General features: G+C 42.8%; 1 protein-coding gene across 5 annotated transcripts in view; it reads right to left on the bottom strand.

Annotated features, from left to right (window-relative positions):
- TBC1D1 (TBC1 domain family member 1) overlaps positions 1-20,176 on the bottom strand; it is a 224,117-nt gene that overhangs the window by 200,743 nt on the left and 3,198 nt on the right. For all 5 annotated transcript variants that reach the window (XM_044387658.3, XM_026508719.4, XM_044387659.3 and 2 more), the window contains exon 2: positions 12,820-13,327. In XM_044387658.3, the coding sequence (XP_044243593.2) occupies positions 12,820-13,236 (417 nt within the window). In that variant the 5' untranslated portion in view covers positions 13,237-13,327. The remainder of the gene's footprint in view (positions 1-12,819; positions 13,328-20,176) is intronic.

The following is a 20,176-nucleotide window of genomic DNA, read 5'->3' as shown; positions in this document are numbered from 1 at the left end:
ACAGTTACGAACCCAGCCCCCCCTTTCTCCCTGCTGTATACAACTGTGCAGTCACCCGAAAGACGTACCCTACTACCACGACAAGTATCTAAGACGTAGCCATATTCACTACGATATCTTTGTGTTTATTTCTATTCCATACAATAGAGAGACCACAGAGTTTAAAAAGAAATGGTAGAAATAAATATATGAATTCATTCCATACAGAAACATTTGTTTATATAATAAAAGAATAATATCTACAAGAATATACACCAATTTGTTAATGTGGGTTTCTCTCTAGGAGGCAGGATTAAGAGGGAATTTTAAATGATAACACCTGTGTACTAATTTTTTTTTACATCCAACATTACTGCCTCTATAATCAGAAAAGCTATTTATTTTGGAAAACAAGATGGATGCAAAAAAAAAAAAGGGGGCTCAAATTCCTGCTAAAAGGATTTAACTTACACACAAGAGTTTCTCAATAGTAGACTGCTCAATATTCATGAAATCTCTCCCACAAGAGTCCCCAGTAAATGACAAAAAAAATTTTGAGTTCTTAAAAAGCAAGGAAGAGAACTGTATGGATTTCAAAGAGCTCAGAGCCAATGAATGTCATGTTATGAATAAAGACCAAGAGGGAAGAAGCTCAGAAGGGATGGGAAGAGACGGATGGTATCTAAGAACAAAATCCTGATTGAACAAGAGAAATCTGTCCTGATGAGGAAGGAAGGGCAAAACAGGAAGGTAAATGCATATGGCTGCACTGGGCCTTCCAGATGAGACTGGGTTAAAAAAAATCAAAAACAGAAAGGAGAAGCACATCTCCAAGAATGACCACAAAAAGGTAACATTTACCCATTCATTCATTCATGAAGTCCGTGCTATGTGCCGGGCACTGTCCTGGGTGCCTAGGTCTGGCAATGAACAAGAAACCAAGGGCCCTGTTCTCTTGGAATTTAGGCAGGTGTGATGATGATAAACAAGGAAGCATAACAACAAACAAGATAATTTCAGATACTAGTAAGTATTATGAAGACATTAAAATCAGATGAAGTAATAATAACTGGTGTGGAGGTACTTTTAACAGGGTGGCCAGAGGATAAGGTTTAAAGCAACTCCAAAACGGCCAGGCAAGTGGCAGTCTTCCAGGCAGAGACAACAACAAATGCGAAGTCCCAGTGTAAAGAATGAGACTGTCGTGTTTTAGGAATCTTAACACCAGGGTGGCTGGGGTCCAGACAGCGCTAGAAGTGTGCGGGGAACAGGGTCCACATGGTAGGCCCCAGCAAGGATCCAGGATTTCAGTTTATATACAGGGGAAAGTTACAAGAGAGGTTTTAGGCGGGGGGTGTCATGAATTTATAGGTTTTCTAAAAAGGCTTCCAGGTTCTCTCTGGATGATTTGCTGGTGGGGAGAAGAAGCAAGAATGGAAACAGGGAGAACAATAGGAAGTACTTTACCAGTCCAGATGAGAGAAGACAGAGCCTTGGGCTCAGGGTTAGCAACAGAATCAGAGAAGTGCCAGATCTGGGGCTGGTCCTGAATGATTTGAATGAGAATGTGAAGAAAAGAGAGAAATCAAAGACAATGCTGAGATTTCAGCTGGGGCAACCGTCATTGCCACTTTGGAGTTGCCCAAGACTGGAGAGGCAACAGGTTGGTGGGGAGTAAATTCAAAGGTTCTTTTTTAACCAGGTTGAGTTTGAGATGCCTAAGTAACAGCCAAGTAGACAAGTCCAGTTGGCTCCTGGATAGACAGGTCAGGAACTCATCAGCAAGTTGGTTTTTTTTTTTTTTATTATTTTTTATTATATTATGTTAGTCACCATACAGTACATCCTTAGTTTTTGATGTAGTGTTCCATGACTCATTGTCTGCATGTAACACCCAGTGCTCCATGCAATATGTGCCCTCCTTAATACCCATCACCGGCCTAGCCCAATCCCTCACCCCCCCTCCCCTCTGAAACCCTCAGTCTGTTTGAGTTTGAAGGAATAGATTAACTTTGGGGAGTCACCATCAAACAGGTGGTATTTAGCACTATGAGACTGGGTGAGTTCATCTGGAAAGAGGGTCTAGAAGAGAAATGTAGAAGACTGGGTCTTGGGGGACATAAAATTGAGAAGAGGAAGAGCAAACAAAGGGGTCTTGGTGGAAACCACCACTGAAGTAAAAGAGAAAATAGGAGGGTATGGTTCTTCAAAAGCCAAAAGCGAGTGTTTCAAGATAGAAGAAACACTGTCTTGCCAACTACGCCAAAAGCTACTGAGAAATAGGATCAGAGGAGCAGAGAAGGGATCACAGATCTTACAAGATGGAGGTGACTGGTGACATGATATGAGTCTTTTTAGTGGAATGATAGAGACAGAAGGCCAGTCGGTAGGCCGAGGAGAAAACGGGTGAGTGAAAGTGAAGACAGCCACCAGGACAACTCTTAAAAAATAGAGCAATAATTGGGTTCGTAACTAGAGGGAGCTCAGAATGGGATATGGGGTCAGTGGAGGATTTGTTTTTAAGATGGGAGATGCCAGGATAAATATTTTTAGAAAACCAAGCAGAACCAGATCAGGCATTTTACTTCTATGTTATTTTTTACATTATTCCTTAGGAATCAAGCAGGTCAGCATCAACAGGACAGCAAATCAGAATATGACCGGCTTTCTCTTCCACTAGAGACCAACAAAGAGTTAAATTAAATGATTAATTTATCCAGAGGGGAAAGAGATCAAAGGCATCAACTTGGTTCCATGAGAACAAGCTATTTCATATCATACTTATGGATCAAGACACCATCTATCTATCTATCTATCTATCTACACCCAATGTGGGGCTTGAACTCACGACCTTGAGATCAAGAGTTGCATGCTCTGTCAACTGAGCAGCCAGGCATCCTGGATCAAGACATTTCTTGAGCTTTCACACTCACTACTACAGTAGCCTCCCGGCTGGTCAGCCTCCTCTGTCTCTCATTCCTCTACTCCATCCTCCACTCCAAAATCTAAAAACAAGTCCAGTTATTCACTTGCCCTGATCGATGCCTCTAAATAGCAACCTTCTTAAGAATATCTAATCCCTTAGTAAGGCCCCATAAAATCTCTCCCCAGCCTTCCTCCCAGTCTCATCTCAGACCATGCAGTTTGCAAAACTCTCATCCCAGCAGCCCCAGCCACAGTGGGCACCTCCGCATTCTCTTGTCCTGCTATGGCTTGGCATACCCTCTATCCTCTACCTAGAATGTCCATTCAATCTGCACCCAAACGAGAAAACTCCTAGTGGGTCTTTAATACCCATTCAAATGTCCCACGGAAAATAAATTTACTTAGGGTCCTTCCAGAAGGTACAGCTATGACACACAGCTAGACTTTCCAGGGAACAACCTCGCTTCAATGTAAAATCGATTTAGGAGCGAGTCAGTTGTCTGAAACAAAAGGGGAACATTGTCAGGTGATACATTCCTTGTAAGTGGGAAGTGTAGAAACAGGAGGAAGACGACTTGCCAGGTGAAATCTCCTTGGGACAAAATCCGTCCACATCCATTGTTCAATACAACCCCTTTAATAATTAGCTGCCTGTCATTGCTAAGAAGGGCCAAAGATCTGTTTCTCTACAAATTTCTACTGTTCCTACTTTGCCCTCCAGAGCAATTCATGGTGTGTCTATTTCTTTTTGTATGTACATGGCAGCTTTTCAAATAACTGTAGGCACTTACACTAGACCTCCTCCCTTTCTCCCAAATTTTCTCTTCTATAACTTACAGATGTTGCTAACTCCTGGCAGCACAGCATTCAGAACATAAAAACATCATTATACCTCTTGAGGGGGCAATCTTATCTTATTTGATTTTGTACCAGAGCACCCAGCCAAGTACATGACATACTGGTAAGGTTCCAACACAATTAATGTTGAATCTGCAACATTTCAAATACCTACATCACTCGACCACAAGAATCATGGCTTCTGACACACTGCCCAGAACTAAAGCAACTAAGAAAGTGTTTCTGCAGGACCGGCTGTCATGAAGTCAGATTTGAAGGGCTCAGTCAGACACAAGAGTCCAACATCAGTGACCGCACCCCTCAAGGCCACCTCTTCTCTTGCGTCCTGCATCGGCTCCTCCCCCAAGCCCCACCTGCCAACCAGCTTCTTCTGAGGCTCTCAGAGCCAGGCCAGCTCTGCACTTGGTCTGCTCTGGTTGTTAGTTCAGGCTCACAGGCAACCATTAGTGGGGCAGATGCCCAAGCATCCAAAGGGAGGAAATGTACTTAAAAAAGAAAAAAAAGTGGGGGGGGGCGCCTGAGTGGCTCCGTTGGTTAAGCGTCTGACTTCAGCTCAGGTCATGAGCTCAGGGTCCTGGGAATGAGCCCAGTGCTGTAGGGATCCCGGCTCAGCGGGGAGTCTGCTTCTCCCTCTCCTTCTGCCCCTCCCCTCACTTGTGCTCCCTCTCTCTCACTCAAATAAATAAAGTCTTTAAAAAAGAGAGAGAGAGAGAAAGTGGAAAGAAGAGATTTATCTCTTTCAGTATATCCCAAACTAGCGGCTCACAGGGTTCTTGTCCATCTCAATACATATCTAGAGTTAAAAATAGGATATGGTTTTGAATGTGATCTTTTCGGAAGAACTTTGAGCAAAATTCTATCATTAACAAACAGAAGGCAGCAAAGAGAAGGGGAAAGCCTGGAGTCACTCTGTGATGAATGTTCAGATTATTTCTGGAAATACTTCCTGGGTAGCTAGCCTAGTCCAGCGTTAACTAGTAGAGAGAGTACAAACTACATACGTAATTTTAAATTTTCTAGTAGGCTTATCAAAGAAAGTAAAATAAACAGGTGAAATTAATTCTAGTGTTATATTCTATTTAACTCAATATATGTAAAATACTATCGTTTCAACATGTAACCAACATAGAAAATTATTGAGATATTTTAAGTTCTTTTTTTTTTTTCAAATGAAGTCTTTGCAATCTACTGTGTTTTGACACTCAGAGCCCATTTCAGCTCCGACTCGCCACATTGCAAGAGCCCAATAGTCACATCGGGCTACTGACTGCTGCACCGGGCAGTGAAGGTCTAGCTATAAATAAACCCTTTCAAGATACAAGTCAACTTTAGGTTCAAGATACTTGTAAACTCTATTCTTAGGAACAGATTTATATCAAAAAATAATTACAAACTCCCAGCATTTGGTGAAAAACACAAAGCTATGTAAAGTGGTATATACTGAAAAACAAGGACTTTCTAAAAATTAAGCATCTCTCACAAGGTGGATGCTTCTGAAGCCCTCAGACTCATTTTTCAAAGTCAAAAATAAATTATGTAATCAATCCCGTGTCACGAACCCAAACCCTCCAACAAATACTTCGGAGTTCACGCAGTCCGGGACATTCTTTTTATAGATGAAAAAGAATCCCTGCCAACCTTTGCGCCCAGCCACCGACTTCTGTCTAGCGTGACAGACGGTCAAGTGTTGATTAGCTGACACGGATACACTGTTCCAGGCAACCACGCACTGAGTCATAGCTGCCGAGTGGGACCCCAAATGAAACCTTACATAATAAACCAGAGAGGATCAAAGATGCCCGGCAGGAAGGGAACATAGATCAAAAGTCCTCCAAAATCTGCACAACAAAACCTTCTCAGAACCATCCCCCGGGGAACAAAAAGAGACTAACATCTGAAATCTAGAAATTATGAAAACCAAATGCAGAAGGGCAACAGGGAAGAACATCTGAAAAGTAATCCTATATTCCTCGGAATCCTCACGCTCAGGAACAAAACGCTCCAGCTCAGTGTTACAATTTCCATCTTCGCTCGAGCAAAGAAAGAAAGTAAGGAGCCGGCAAATACAACAGCCACGCGAGAGACGCCATGGGAGCCAGACTCGACGGAAAACCCTGAAATAAGCTGTACGTAGTTTAAGAGACTAACGTAAAATCCCATGCAGATGGGGAATTAGGAAGACAAATCAGGAATGGGAAAAATGCAACCAAAACAAAGCTGCAATCAAAAATCAGATTCCAAAAAATTGTTAAATTAAATCATAAAACTCAGCCAAAGCAGACGCTGGCTTTCTAGATAGGGATTTGAAGTCTTAGTCCTGCTAATCACAGGAAACCAAATGAAGACCACCTCTTCATTGAATATGTACCATAACCTAATCTAGAGAGCCTGGGTGAGGGAGCTCTAAAAGCCGGGTATGAGAAAGCCAACGTCCTCACAGGGCAGCATGCAAGAATATACTGGTTCTTCACTGGAAATTTTAAAGGCAAATATTTATTGCTCTGAAGTTGTCTACAAATAGTTAAGTACTCCTAAACTTCGTGGTAAGGGAGCCCACCGGGCTCAGTTTCAGGTATGTGTCACATTCAAGAAATGCAGTTTAGATGCCAAAAATCATGGAAAAGGAAACCCATTCCTTCAAAGGACACTGACAGCCTCTCGAATACATCTTCCTCAGCAACATTTAATGAAGTCCTCGTCTATATGCAGACTTCTTTCTAGAAGTCTACTTCTATAAGTTCATGCAGTTACTCTACCCCTGACCCCAGGCTCCTTTCCCACACTTGCCCCCCTCCTCCCCATCCCGAAGGTTTTAGCACTTTATTATGGAGATGAACTTAACCTCTCTCCCAGTAAGAAATGACCCTTCCTCTTTGGAAGAGTGAAGAATAAGGCTTGCAAGATGGACATTAAGGAGGGCACGTGAGGTAATGAGCCCTGGGTATTATATAAGACTGATGAATCACTGACCTCCACCTCTGAAACCACTAATACATGATATGCTAATTAATTGAATTTAAATTTAAAAAAAGAAATTTAAAAAAAAGGAAAAAAAAAGAGAAAGTTGTGTTATGTGACTTATAAGCTTTGCTAGTCTGCTAGCATACTTGTATATGACATTTTTTACTTGTCGCCTCTCAGTTTTTTCTATGAAGAGAAGTTATTACTTTGGTGAAAAATTATAATTAATATGGATGAGTGAAATTATGCCAGGAACAATAATGACAAATATAGCTATTTTTTTTAAGAAAGGAGTTTAAAATTTTTACTGTAAATCATCGTATTTGTCTAAGTATTATATTGATGCTTTTTCTCTGTTAAAATGTTACATTTGTCTTAGAGTCTTAACAAAGGATAGAAAAAAGTCATTATCTTCTATATAGTGTGTCCATTATCAGAGGTTTTAACGTGTCAGCATAATTGGTTGTTTTTTCTGTTGACTTTATCATCTCCTCAGCTGTGAAAGAAAACTTTTCCTTACTTGTGAATGTGCTGTTTCCTTACAATCATGTTGTCCTCTGGGTTTATCTTAAACTATTTTATTGTCCCTTTGGTTACATAGGCAACAGAATATTGTTTTTCTGTCAGTCACAATTAGTATTCATCCAGTTACAAATCTGTGAATACTCCTGATTTTTGACTTCAAGTTTCAACCCTAAATTCAGAAAATATAAAATACAATTTCACAATACTAAAAAAAAAAAAAACGATTCTAGCAAATACAAGCTTCTCTGATGGAGGAGGGGAAGCCCATGAGCACTCTCACATTAATGACATCTGTCCCATCACGATTATGAAACACCCACACTGTGCCCAGACTGGACACAGCATCCAGAAGATTAGAATCTGGAGAGAGTCAAGGTCTCCGGCCATACCTCCCTGAACGCACCCGATCTCATCCGGAGAGAGTCAAACACAGGGTTTGAAGAGCTGGGGCATATTTCAAGTAGAAAAGGTAGATCAGTTAAAAAACAGTGGGCACTTAGTAAAACTGCTCTCGTGTACCCAATCTCTGACTTACCCTGGGTCCCGCACCCACTGTCCCCTCCCTTCACCCGCACACCAACCTACACTTCTCCCCCTTTCAAAATCCATTCTTTCTTCCTATTGACACAAAACAGCAACAGACAATGTCAGAAGCCCCAGCGCTAACACCACCTGCGACTCAGTGATGGAAAGTCCCTTTCAAGGAAGCAGAGTTTTTCCCTCCATAAATAAAAAAAAAGATAGAAATAGAAATATTCTTACGAACGATCACAGTAAAACTCAAGTGAGTGACAAATCTGATGTTCTTCTTTTTTTTTTTTTAAAGATTTTATTTTTTTATTCGACAGAGAGAGACAGCCGGCGAGAGAGGGAACACAAGCAGGGGGAGTGGGAGAGGAAGAAGCAGGCTCATAGCAGAGGAGCCTGATGTGGGGCTCGATCCCATAACACCGGGATCACACCCTGAGCCGAAGGCAGATGCTCAACCGCTGTGCCACCCAGGCGCCCCAAATCTGATGTTCTTCTGAGTACAGATTTTCATAGAGACGAAGATGAAGAACTGGAGAAAGAAAGAAGTAGACCCAGTTTTCAAGGGCCAAGTCTGGGCAGAACTCCTGATTTCTTTGTGATGGGATGGGGGAAAGACCTAGTCAGGGTCACTCATGCAACCATCTGTTTTCCAGAACGGATGTCTTCACTTCCTACCATGGACCCAAACTCAAAACTACACTTCAACCCAGAACCTTATCCCACCGTGTTCATATGTGTTCGGAGGGGTGTTCTTGAATGTTATGAGAAAAATGTAATCTATGGCCCAATAAATTTGGGGATTTCATGGACTAGTGTACAACCCAAGAGTGAACTAGAAAAGACAGCTTCTCTAAAACCGTGGTTCTAAGAGCGTGGACTCTATAATTCAGTGAACCAATATCTTCCGAATAATCAATGCGCGATGTTACACAGTTGGACGTGCTTAAAAGATTCCTTAAAACTTTGCACGACGCACCAATGGATTCTAATAAACAAAGTGCACGAGTGCTTTGATGTGGTTTCAGATTTCATATTGCAACAAACCTTTAAGCAACTACCGCTTGTCAAGTTTTGGTATAGTATTAAAAAAATAGCCACAATTTTCTAAAAAGGCTATAAAATGTTTCTCCATTTTCCTACCACATATCTGTGTGAGGGCAAGTTTTCTTCCTATCCTCAACCAAAACAACATATCGTGACAGAATGAATGGAGAAGCAGTGGAGAATCTGGTATTTGTATTAATCCAGACAATAAAAGATGTGGAAAAAAAAAAACAAGAAGTAAAACTATGTCACTCTTATCATGAGATATTTTTGGAAAATATATAGTTATTTTTCACAAAAATATTCTTTATGCTAACATATAAGGGGTGTATTACTTCTGTTTTTTAACAAATTAAGAAATTAGTACCTTCATAATTTCTGTTTTAATTCCTAGTACAGTAATTATTAATAATTATAACCCACATTCATGTTCTTTGGGATCCTCAATAATTTTTAAGACTGAAAAGGGGGTCCTCCTGTCAAAAAGTTGGAGATGCTGCCCTAATGCTTTTGGTGGTGGAAGCCTTTCCCTGTGGAACACCTTGAATGTATTCTATGGAACACACAATGGGAAACAGTCTCATCTTGTGCTCTAAAAATTATTCCTTTATAGGCCTCTTCTCCCTAGACATTCTTCAGCAAGTTAATTTATATGCTCTCGAAGGGTTTCCTCTCACACAGCAGTTTTGTGCTTCTAGCCGTGGAAGTAAATACATACATCTCTTCTGGTGAAGCACAGCTGAAAGTGACCTCATCTACTTAGGAGAGGCCTTAATCTAGAGAATGATTTCATTGAGCAAATGTTTCAAATAATCACGAGGAATGATAACATAGGTTAACGTGCTCCATCAGCAGTAATCCTCTACCACGAGATACGGTGCCGATGTCCCAAGAACGTAAAAGCTACCACGCCGGAGAATCGGGGCCCGTTCGGTTTACCATTCAGTTTGCAACAAAACCGAATCACTGACTGAGGTACCCCTGCTACAAATTACCCCTCTCTACAAGGAGCAGGACGACAGCAATGTATTACTCCGAATACCGGCAATTTGTGTTTGGAAAAACCGTACGCAAGCCAAAAATAACTCAAGACCTAATTCATATTTCTACCATGGCTTTTCAGAACGCAGAGTAAGGCCAGTTGTCTACTTTCACCACGACCGGGAGCTCCAGTTACCGAATTTCGTTATAAATCTCTTCTTCCTGTCAGGCATCTGAATGACTGGCCAGGAGCCTGTTCTCAGATGGCTGTAAAAAATTTTGGGAAAGAATCAAAAGTGGAAAGTGCTGGACAACTATTCCACGCAAAGGCTCTCCCCAAGGCAAGTCGGCCCTTATATAGAGCGGGCCTGGAGTACAGGCTGTTCAGTCCTTTCATTTACCTTCTGGAATTTGCCCAAATTACGGGAACCATTAAGTTTATTTATGCAGTTTTTAAAGTATCTAGTTTATAGGACCAGGATCTTGGAAGCTGAAGACACGCATCTTGGCCTCCTTTTTCCTGGTACCTTAGACCTGAAGTGAAATTAGCATATAATCTGCTTCCAGTAAAACTTTCTTTAAGGAAGACTTTTTATGGCCCTAAGTGCTTACTAAGGTGCTGTTCTAGCTCCCTTGGTCCCCCTGGCAACATTATGACATAGACACGATAATTATCCCCATTTTACAGATGAGACAATAGGTTCAGAGCTGCCCGAAGCCACCCGGTTTTGTAAGTGGCAGACTTTGACTGGAATTCGGTCCCTTAGAACCTCTGTACTGGGACGCTGTCCTGTCTATTTGAGATGCGTGGATGATAACATTAACTGATTTATGAATAAGGAGATATTCAATTCTGTGGGTAAAATAGTGGTTGTAAGCTTCAAATTAGCCTTTATTGAAGAAAACCTTCCTTACAGCCAGGGTGTTAGGCTCCGTTCTCTGTCTTCCAGTCATGACCTGGACGTGGACCACTTGATAGTTACCTGTTGTTGCTTCTGCCTTCCTTCTGGCTTGTACTAATATGCTCTTGCTAGGCACCTGGAGCAGCATTCACTGAATGAATGAGTCAAAGAACCGCTTTTGCTTAAAAATGAGTCTCTAAGAATCTACTGAGTCACCAAGAACATGAATTTCCAAATGAAGCTCTTGCACCCTGGAGGGTATGCAAAACAAACAAATAAAAAACCAAAAAAAACCCAGTGGGGTACAAGGAGAAAACCATTAGCATTTCTATTTCTATTTACTGACATTTACCACACGATTGTGCTGTCCTCCTCATTCAGTGTGTGCTGTCCTCCTCATTCAGTGTGCGTGGCAGACAGCCACAGAGGGATGCTTAGGCCTGGCAGGGGCCTTCCTCGGCTGGCTCACAGGGTTAGTCAGCAGTGGGGCCCTCACCTGTTTGCTTTCCCGAGGCTATATCAAAGTGCAGTTCATATGGGCCCAACTGAGAACATGGCCATAGGGATTATATTTTCAATTTTATCTAAACCAAGCTTCACAAAATGGACAAGTGACTTTAAATGAGTCCTGCAGAACCACAAAACATGGTAACCACAATGCAAGCACCAACACCCAGGAAAGTCATAAAATTGATGATACTTTCACCATTTCTCATATGATACTCTTCTTAGCCACATCATGAGATATAACGAGTTAATCAGATCTGACATAAAGTTGGCATCCACACACACAAAACCTGCAAGTATCAAAACTTGGATTCATATCCACTATTCTTATCAACAGTCTTTGCCTAAGTGAGCATGATACCTTGGCTAATTGGCTAGGCCAATTGGCTAATAGTATTAGCCAATTTGAAATTGGCTAATAGTATTCGTGTATAGCTTCTAAATACATATATATTTTTCAAGCAGGGTCAAAGGTGTGGAGCTCACTGATCTAGGCAGGACTCTGCTACCCAAACTGCAATCTGCAAAGAAGCAGCTTCAGCATCGCCCCCGCAGCTCGTTAAAATGCACAATGGAGGGGCGCCTGGGTGGCGCAGTCCTTAAGTGTCTGCCTTCGGCTCAGGGCGTGATCCCAGCGTTCTGGGATCGAGTCCCACATCAGGCTCCTCCGCTAGGGGCCTGCTTCTTCCTCTCCCACTCCCCCTGCTTGTGTTCCCTCTCTCTGTCAAATAAATAAATAAAATCTTTAAAAAAAAATGCACAATGGAATATTACTCAGCCATCAGAAAGAACGATCACCCAACATTTGCATCAGCGTGGCCGGGACTGGAGGAGCTTATGCTAAGTGAAATAAGTCAAGCAAAGAACGACAATTATCATATGGTTTCACTCATTTGTGGAACATGAGGACTAGCAGGGAGATCATTAGAAGAAGGAAGGGAAAAATGAAGGGGGGTAAACACAGGGGAAAATGAACCATGAGAGACTATGGACTCCGGGAAACAAACTGAGGGTTTCAGAGGGGTGGGGGTGGGGGGATGGGCTAGCCCAGTGATGGGTATTAAGGAGGGAATGTATTGCATGGATCACTGGGCGTTATATGCAAACAATGAAGCATGGAACACTACACCAAAAACTAATGATGTACTGTATGGTCACTAACATATCATAATTAAAAATAAAAATAAAAAAGAAATGCAGTCTTAGGGTCCATCCCAGACCTCCCAGACCCAAATCTGTACTTTAACAAGCTCTCCAGGTGATTCAGGCGCACATTCCTGTTTGAGAAGCACTGCCTTAGAACACACACCTGAAATGATCTGAACCCTCACAGTTCAGCTCTTATTTATAAGTTGAGGCAGATTTCTCTGTTGAATTTTTCAACTCATAAACTTATAATTCCTAATAGCTGTTATCAAGTGTCCTTTAAAACTATATTTTAAAAAAACTACGCCCATAGACCAAAAACCCAGTGAAATAATCTATGTACGACCGCAGCATCATCTTATCCATCCCAGTATCCATCCGTAAAGTCAAGGTCCTGCCCCCCACGCCGTGAAAGCCATCCCGATACACCGCCATCGTTTTCGTCCCCACTTCCACTTACTTTTGTTTGATCGTCGGCTTTGAACACATAGCAGATACTCTGCTGACTGGCTGCACTGTCCTTGATCAGACAAGCGAAGTAACTTGGATCGTGACTGTTGTGAATCAGTTTGTGAACATGCTGGGGCTTACACTCGAAGATGCTGGAACAGATCAGTGGATCCCACTGTTGACTTTTCCCTGGCTCAGGTTCACATCTCAATCCGGAGGGGGAAACACAAAGCCGGACTTGCCTGGCACCGGGCTCCTTTTTGGAGGCCTGCCCGTTGAGCCGTCGCACCTCCGCCACGACCCAGGGCAGCATTGGCATGGTGGTCAGGGCGTGCACTCGCAGCGAGCCCGCCAGCTGCAGGCTGAAGTCCACGGAGGCCTCGTTTGGAAACGGATGCTTCCTCGCTGTGAATGTTATTGGTTCCATCTTGGGAAAGGTCTGGAAACTCAGCAAAACGTTGCCACTGTTTCCTATTTGAGAACGAGCAATCTATCTTATGTGCTTCTGAGGCAGAATCCTGAGGGAGAAAAACAAAGGCATTAGAATTTAATGAAATCACAGCAACAGCTACTTTCGAAGAGTTATTATTTCAGAACTTAAAAGCCTGAAACCCAAACATGGGAAGAAATGGATCTTAGTTCAAACAAGGTGCTTGGCCTAGAAAGAGCCTTCTTCAAACTGCTTCATGTAAAACTCGAGAATGCCGTAACTGTCACTCGCACTACAGGTTCCAAAGATCCCACCGGGAAATTCCTGTTAAACGTTTATAAGCCTCGCAGAGCCAGCAAAAGCAAGCAGGACATTAAACAATATTGTCCCGCTCAGATACCTTTAAACCCTGTTCTATTAACGTATGTTTCAAGGAATTTTTTTTTTAAGTTATCTCTACGCCCACTGTGGGGCTCGAACTCATGACCCCCGAGATCAAGAGTTGCGTGCTCTATGGACTGAGCCAGCCAGGGGTCCCTCAAAGAATTTTTTTCAGATCATCAAATTCAGTAGTGGTGATTCTCCCCCCAAAAAGTAATTTTGAGAGAAAAAAACAGCAGCTATCTACCCATTATCATAGGCCACTGAACCAGTTTTCAACAACTGACCTTTTCAATTGTGATACTACTTAAGTTTTAAAAGCCTCTCCCTGACATAGTCCAGAGGTGCTGAACATGAATTCAAATTTCATTAACATGTAATTGGTGCCAGTTTTGCTCCAAATATCACCATAAATCTTGTTTCATTTAATTCCTGTATTATAAGCCATCATGCCCACACTTCGCTCTCCTCATCAGTAGAAGATGCTGTTTCCAGTAGACCCACACTCTCTCACCTGCCTTCCCCCCTCTATGGGTGATTTTCAACAACCACATCTGATGTATCCTAACGCCTTCCTGTTCCACTGGGGACAAAACCCTTCTGTGCAGAGCTGAGCCGTCTACTGGATCTCAAGCCTCATCCTTCCCCATCTGCTCGCTGGATCTTCCTTCTCTCATGTACCCCCCGAGCACCTACACACTGCATCTGTCTGATTCACCATTGTGTCCCCAGTGCCTGGCCGTGTCTGACTCACAATAGAGGCTCGATAACATTGTAAACAAATGAATGAAGTCTCTCCCATCTGAAAAAAAAAAAGAAAAAAACCCCGACATTTTCCCTTGACCTCACCCTTCTGAGCCACAACTCTTCCTTCCCCACGCAACTTTCGTCTACACTTACTGGTTCACTTCCTACTGCCCACTGACAATCCTGATTGTGACCAGACGCACTGCCTATGCGTTGAACTTGCTCCCGCTAAGGTCATCCACACCTTTGGCTGTGAAACCCAAACGGGGCTTCTTACTCCTTAACTGCTCTGTCCTTTCTGATGAATTTCTCAGTGGTGCACTCCTTCCTGCTTGAAACCCTTCTGCTTCTCCTCTTACCTCCTTGCTTGCTTCTTTCAGGTTCTTTGGTGGCTTTTCCTCCCTGTTAAATTCCATCCCTTGTCCTCATTCCACTTGCTTTCTTTGGACAGTCTCACCTAGTGGCTTGGGTGTCCACAACCACATTCGAGCATTTCTGCTGCTGCTAGCATGTGCACTCTGGGCCCACCGCGAGTGTGATCTCATTCCATTTCATCTCCAACCCTAGCCTCGGTTATAGATGACTCGTATTGCCATCGTTGGGACCTAGGTCACTGAGGCCTGGAGAGCTTGTCACAGGTGGGTGTGGGAGAGTCTGCTCCTGATTCTCGACCCATCCTCTTGAGTGCTGCCCAAGAATGGCAGCTACCACATAGACCCTGATGATTCCCACGTGCACGTCTCCCATTGGACCTCCTTGCTGAGATCCAGATCAGGGCAGACCTGGATATTTCTATCTGGGTAGCCTAGAGGTATCTCAGCCTCGATTTAGTCATTTTTTAAAGATTTATTTATTTATTTTAGAGAGAGAGCTTGCGTGTCCACCTGCAAGCGGGGGCAGGGACTCAGGGAAAGGGAGAGGAGCAGACTCCCCGCTGAGCCCGGAGCCCCACACAGGGCTCGATCCCACAACCCTGAGATCATGACCTGAGCCAAAATCAAGAGTCGGATGTTTAACCCACTGAGCCACCCCGGTGCCCTTCAATTTAGTTATTTTTAAACTAACTCATCTCATCTCCCCGCTTCCCATAACTTCTCTTGTTGCCCATAAACTGTATCTCTATAAATGGCATCACTATTTTATTGGCCAAGCCAAAGGCCAAGGAGTCACTGCTACAGACTGAATGTTGAATTCCTAATCCCCAATGTGATAGTATTTGGAGGTCACGACTTTGGGAGGTGATGTCATGAGACTGAAGCCCTTATGAATGGGATTAGTGCCCCCATAAAGAGACCCGGGGTGCTCTCTTGCCCTTTTCCACCGTGTGAGGAAATAAGAGACAAGACGGCTGTGTATGAACTGGGAATATATTCAATATTCAAATTCTAAACATTTTCTGAAAATGAACTGAAGTCGATTCCTTTAATTACATTTTTCTATATGCTACAGATGCATAAATGATAAGAGTGAATTTTTATAAGAGGATTTGAACACAGTTCAGAGCTAGTTTTCAATTTTAAATGTTCAAAAGTTCAGAAATAAACCCACACTTTCGAGCTCCAGCATAGTTCATGGAAACGTCGTCCCTGTCTCTTCTCCTTTAAAGTACAACCTCTCTTGATGATGAAAACAGACTTGAAGTTCATATAACCCCATAAATAATGGTCTCTCTCTCTCTCTTCTCTTTTCTCTCTTTCACCTGGTGAGCGGCATTAAACGTCTGGCTCAACTTCCACTCCTGTAACTGAATCTGTTTCAAGTTCTAACCGTTGACAGCCGCTAATCCCAAGACATGTTTAAAGAAGTACTAGAAATATTACAAAGGGGAGACCTGAGATCTACCAATTAGTGTAGATGAGGCAATTATTAATATGGTGGCAACACTATGCAGGGTTATTTTCAGTTCTCTTGTAAGGCAATATGTGCATAGTGCAAAAACAATTTACACAATTTAGAATTTCAAACATTTAGTAAATAAATAGTCATCATATTAGTTCTGCCATGTCATTGACAAAACTACTGAAATACCTAGAGTTTTCATTTTTGAACCAGCCGTGGCACATTCTTGGTTTCTCTGTAAAAAGTAGATTGGTCCGTAACACTGTTTGTAAACTATCAAATAGTAAGTTCTACTCCAGGGGGTGTCTGGCTGGCTCAGTCAGAAGAGCATGTGACCCTTGCTCTCAGGGTCATGAGTTCGGGCCCCACGCTGAGTGTACAGATTACTTAAATAAGTAAAAATTAAAAAAAAATAAATTTTACCCCAAAGATAGCAGTAATTATTTATCAGCGATTCTGTGGTTATAAGATTCATGGTAACTTAGACTAGGTGAGTAACCGTCGTACTACTTTTCAATAACAAGTTCTGCGAAATAGATGATCTATTCAAATAAAACTAATACACCATTAGATTATTTTTAAGCCATCTCAGTCCACAGCATTGGCATGCAACCTCTGACCATCCGTCCCAGGTAGAATTACCGATTCTAAGAGGGCTCTCGTGCCTCCTACCCTCAGTAAGAGATACTGCGATGATCTGTTCTTCCAGCAAACGTCTAGCTGTGTTCTTATTGGTAGATTCGTCTGCGTACAAGCTCTGTCCCTCACAGAGACCATCTGTACGCTACACAGTTCCTACCTACCGCTGTCCATAAACATGGTAGTCATTCCCAACACAAAGATACTTTTATTAGAACAGTTGCAATCATCCGTTAGTGAGTCCTTCTGTATCAAATATCCCTGAAGGCATGCACTTCGAATTATAAAATCTGAAAGCCAGAAATGTCCTCCTAAGCTCTTTAGAAATTTCCCTTATATTTGAGGGACGCCCGTCTGGTTCAGTGGGTTAAGGGTCTGCCTTCGGCTCAGGTCATGATCCCCGAGTCCTGGGATCCAGCCCCAAGTCAGGCTCTCTGCTCAGTGGGGACCCTGCTTCTCCCTCTCTCTCTACCGCTCCCCCTGCTTGTGCTCGCTCTCTCCAAATAAGTAAATAAAATCTTTTAAAAAAAAGATTTCCCTTATATTTGAAATGAGGAGACGTGGTCCTGGAGAATTAAGTGGTTTGTCCAAGTTGGGTGACAGAATTAGGACAATCCGATCCCTGACTGCCATCCAAGGCAGCAGAGAACCTGTTTCCTGATGAAAACACTTTCAAGGGTACAGTTGAGAAAGCGAGTCACTTAACTTCTTCAAATCTCAAGTTGATTCTTATAAGAGACTAAAACAAAATCATCCTCAAGTTGTCTTCTGTCTCTAAAATCGGGTAATCTGGTTTTCATAATGTATAATACCAAATGTCCCCAACATTGTGTGGGGATAGAAAGCTGCTTGCATCTTCCTGTCAAGAATACAAATGTGGGGGAGGTACAAGAAGAAAGAACGGGGTTTATTGATTAGGAAGCGAGAGAAGAGATGGCAGGGGTTAGCAAGCCGCTATTAGGAACCCCCTCTCTTCCCGGCCCCCCTCCATGCCGTCCCAGCAAATCACGGGGGAATAGGAGGGGGACTTTCCAGAAGCTAGCAATAAATACCACAGCCACTGCAGATTCAGCTGTCACCTTCTCCGAGTGCTGGTGGGAGGGGAGGAGGGAATAAAAGAGGGGATAAAGGGAGAGGTGTTGGGACTCCTGGGTGGCGCCTGGGTGGCTCAGCCGGTTAAGTGTCTGCCTTCAGCTCAGGTCATGATCCCAGCACCATGGGATGGAGACCCGCATCAGTCTCCCTGATGAGCAAGGAGCCTGCTTCTCCCTCTGCTGGCCGCTTCCCCTGCTTGTGCCCCGCCCCCAGACAAATAAATAAATAACATTAAATTAAAAAAAAAAAAAAAGGGAGAGGTGCTGAAGCTTCTAGCTCCAAGCCAGGTTAGGAACCAGCCAAGACTGATTAGCTGTCACACACACACACACACACACACCCCCCGCCCCGGGATGGGCAGGGAGTCTCCAGATAGCTATTCACTTCCACTTACAAATCATTGGTTTAGTTTTTCTGCTCTTTACCCCAGATGGAGTGGGCATGCTGCTGAACAGGATTATTCTGCCACCTGAATCCTCTAGTCTCACGCAGTAAGACCATTGGGGCGTGGCTACACTATTTGTCCCAGAATCTCACCCAATCAGAGCAGTGTGCTACTCCCTGGGGATTGCCCACAGGCTCCAGAGATCTTTGGGGCAGTAGGTTATTTCACACGGAGCCGTCATGCGAGGCTCCTGGAGTCCGGGATCTAACCTCTTCGTCATCAAGGATGCTCCAGGCCCAGTATGCACCTCTCTAATTTGACACATAAAATAATGACGTTTGGAATGACTTCCTGCCTACATAAATCAGACCCAATGTAAGCCTAGTCCTTTAGGATGCCGTGGCCACTTCTTGTATTCTCTTCTACTTTACGGCACAGGATAAAGGGGCCGGGGCCCTTGCTGGCCCTCAGCCGTGTATATCCCTCCCTCCAGCATGGCTGCTTTGTTATTCTCCTGAAAGTAATAATAATGACTGTTAACACATAGATAATAGCATTTACTGTGTGACTGTTAACTGAGCTCTCACAACAACCCTAGACAATAGACTATTATTATCATATCTAAATAAGGACTCTAATGGATTTTTACCATTATCAGCTCCACCTTTCAGATAAGTGATGAGAGGGAAGGTGCTGGCACAGAGAAGTAAGGTCACTTGCCCAACGTCATCCTAGCAGCAGATGGCAGAACCACATCTTAAACCCAGGGCCTTCCACTCCAGACTTCGTGCTTGCTCTTAAACCACTTTGCTAGAGGAATACTTACTGACCAACTACCTCTTCTTGGACATTACAGATATGATCTTCTGTATTCTTACAACTCTGAGATGTCTGTCTTATCATCCCCATTTCCCTAAAGGTCCCCTGACTAATGGTGTAGGCAGGATTTGTCTTATGCCCAAATTTCTATTCTCTGTGATACACTCTAGAAGGGAATAAATCTAAAATATCCTTCTAGTGAATTAGCTGGGTTGTTTTTCTATCTAAATTTTGCTTGGTCTCATTAATCCAACTCTAATGCCAAAATTATACTTAAGAAGTATCAAATAAGGGGCGCTTGGGTGGCACAGTGGTTAAGCGTCTGCCTTCGGCTCAGGGCGTGATCCCGGCGTTATGGGATACCCCCCACATCAGGCTCTTCCGCTATGAGCCTGCTTCTTCCTCTCCCACTCCTCCTGCTTGTGTTCCCTCTCTTGCTGGCTGTCTCTATCTCTGTCAGATAAATAAATAAAATCTTTAAAAAAAAAAAGAAGTATCAAATAAACAAAAGAATGGCAATGAGTAATATTTACTGAGAGCTCACTCTGTATCAGGCACTGTTCTAAGACCTTTACGTGTATCAATTCATTAAGTTTGACAACAAACTGGTAAGTACTCACCTACTTTGGAAACAGGTTTACTGATCATAATTAATGTGTTGTTAAATATGTACTCTCTCTTTTTAAGAGGAAAACACTGCTGCTTGTCACAAAGGACATAGGCATACTCAAAATTCAATGCCTTTGTTGGCGATAAAACATTTTTCCTACATTTTGCACAGCTTTACTGAAACCCATGTGTCAAGATTATTCATACGGCCCAAATATAATGAATCCTTTTCTAAACATTCGAAAACCTGAAAAGGGACACATTGCCCTTAAATCTAAAAGCCCATCAAATGGAAATCGCAGCTAGAAAATGTCAAAAAATGTGAGAATGGAAACCTTCATGTCTTTTGTGAAGAACCTGGTTAAAAATCTTTTTCTTGGGAAGTGGGGTTGGAAAGGAAGAAATAAGATAAAAGTCAGCTAA

This window comes from Ursus arctos, unplaced genomic scaffold (assembly GCF_023065955.2).
Source record: "Ursus arctos isolate Adak ecotype North America unplaced genomic scaffold, UrsArc2.0 scaffold_9, whole genome shotgun sequence".
NCBI lineage: Eukaryota > Metazoa > Chordata > Mammalia > Carnivora > Ursidae > Ursus > Ursus arctos.
The sequence above is the reverse complement of the archived record's forward strand: the minus strand, read 5'-3'. Positions and strand labels throughout refer to the sequence as shown.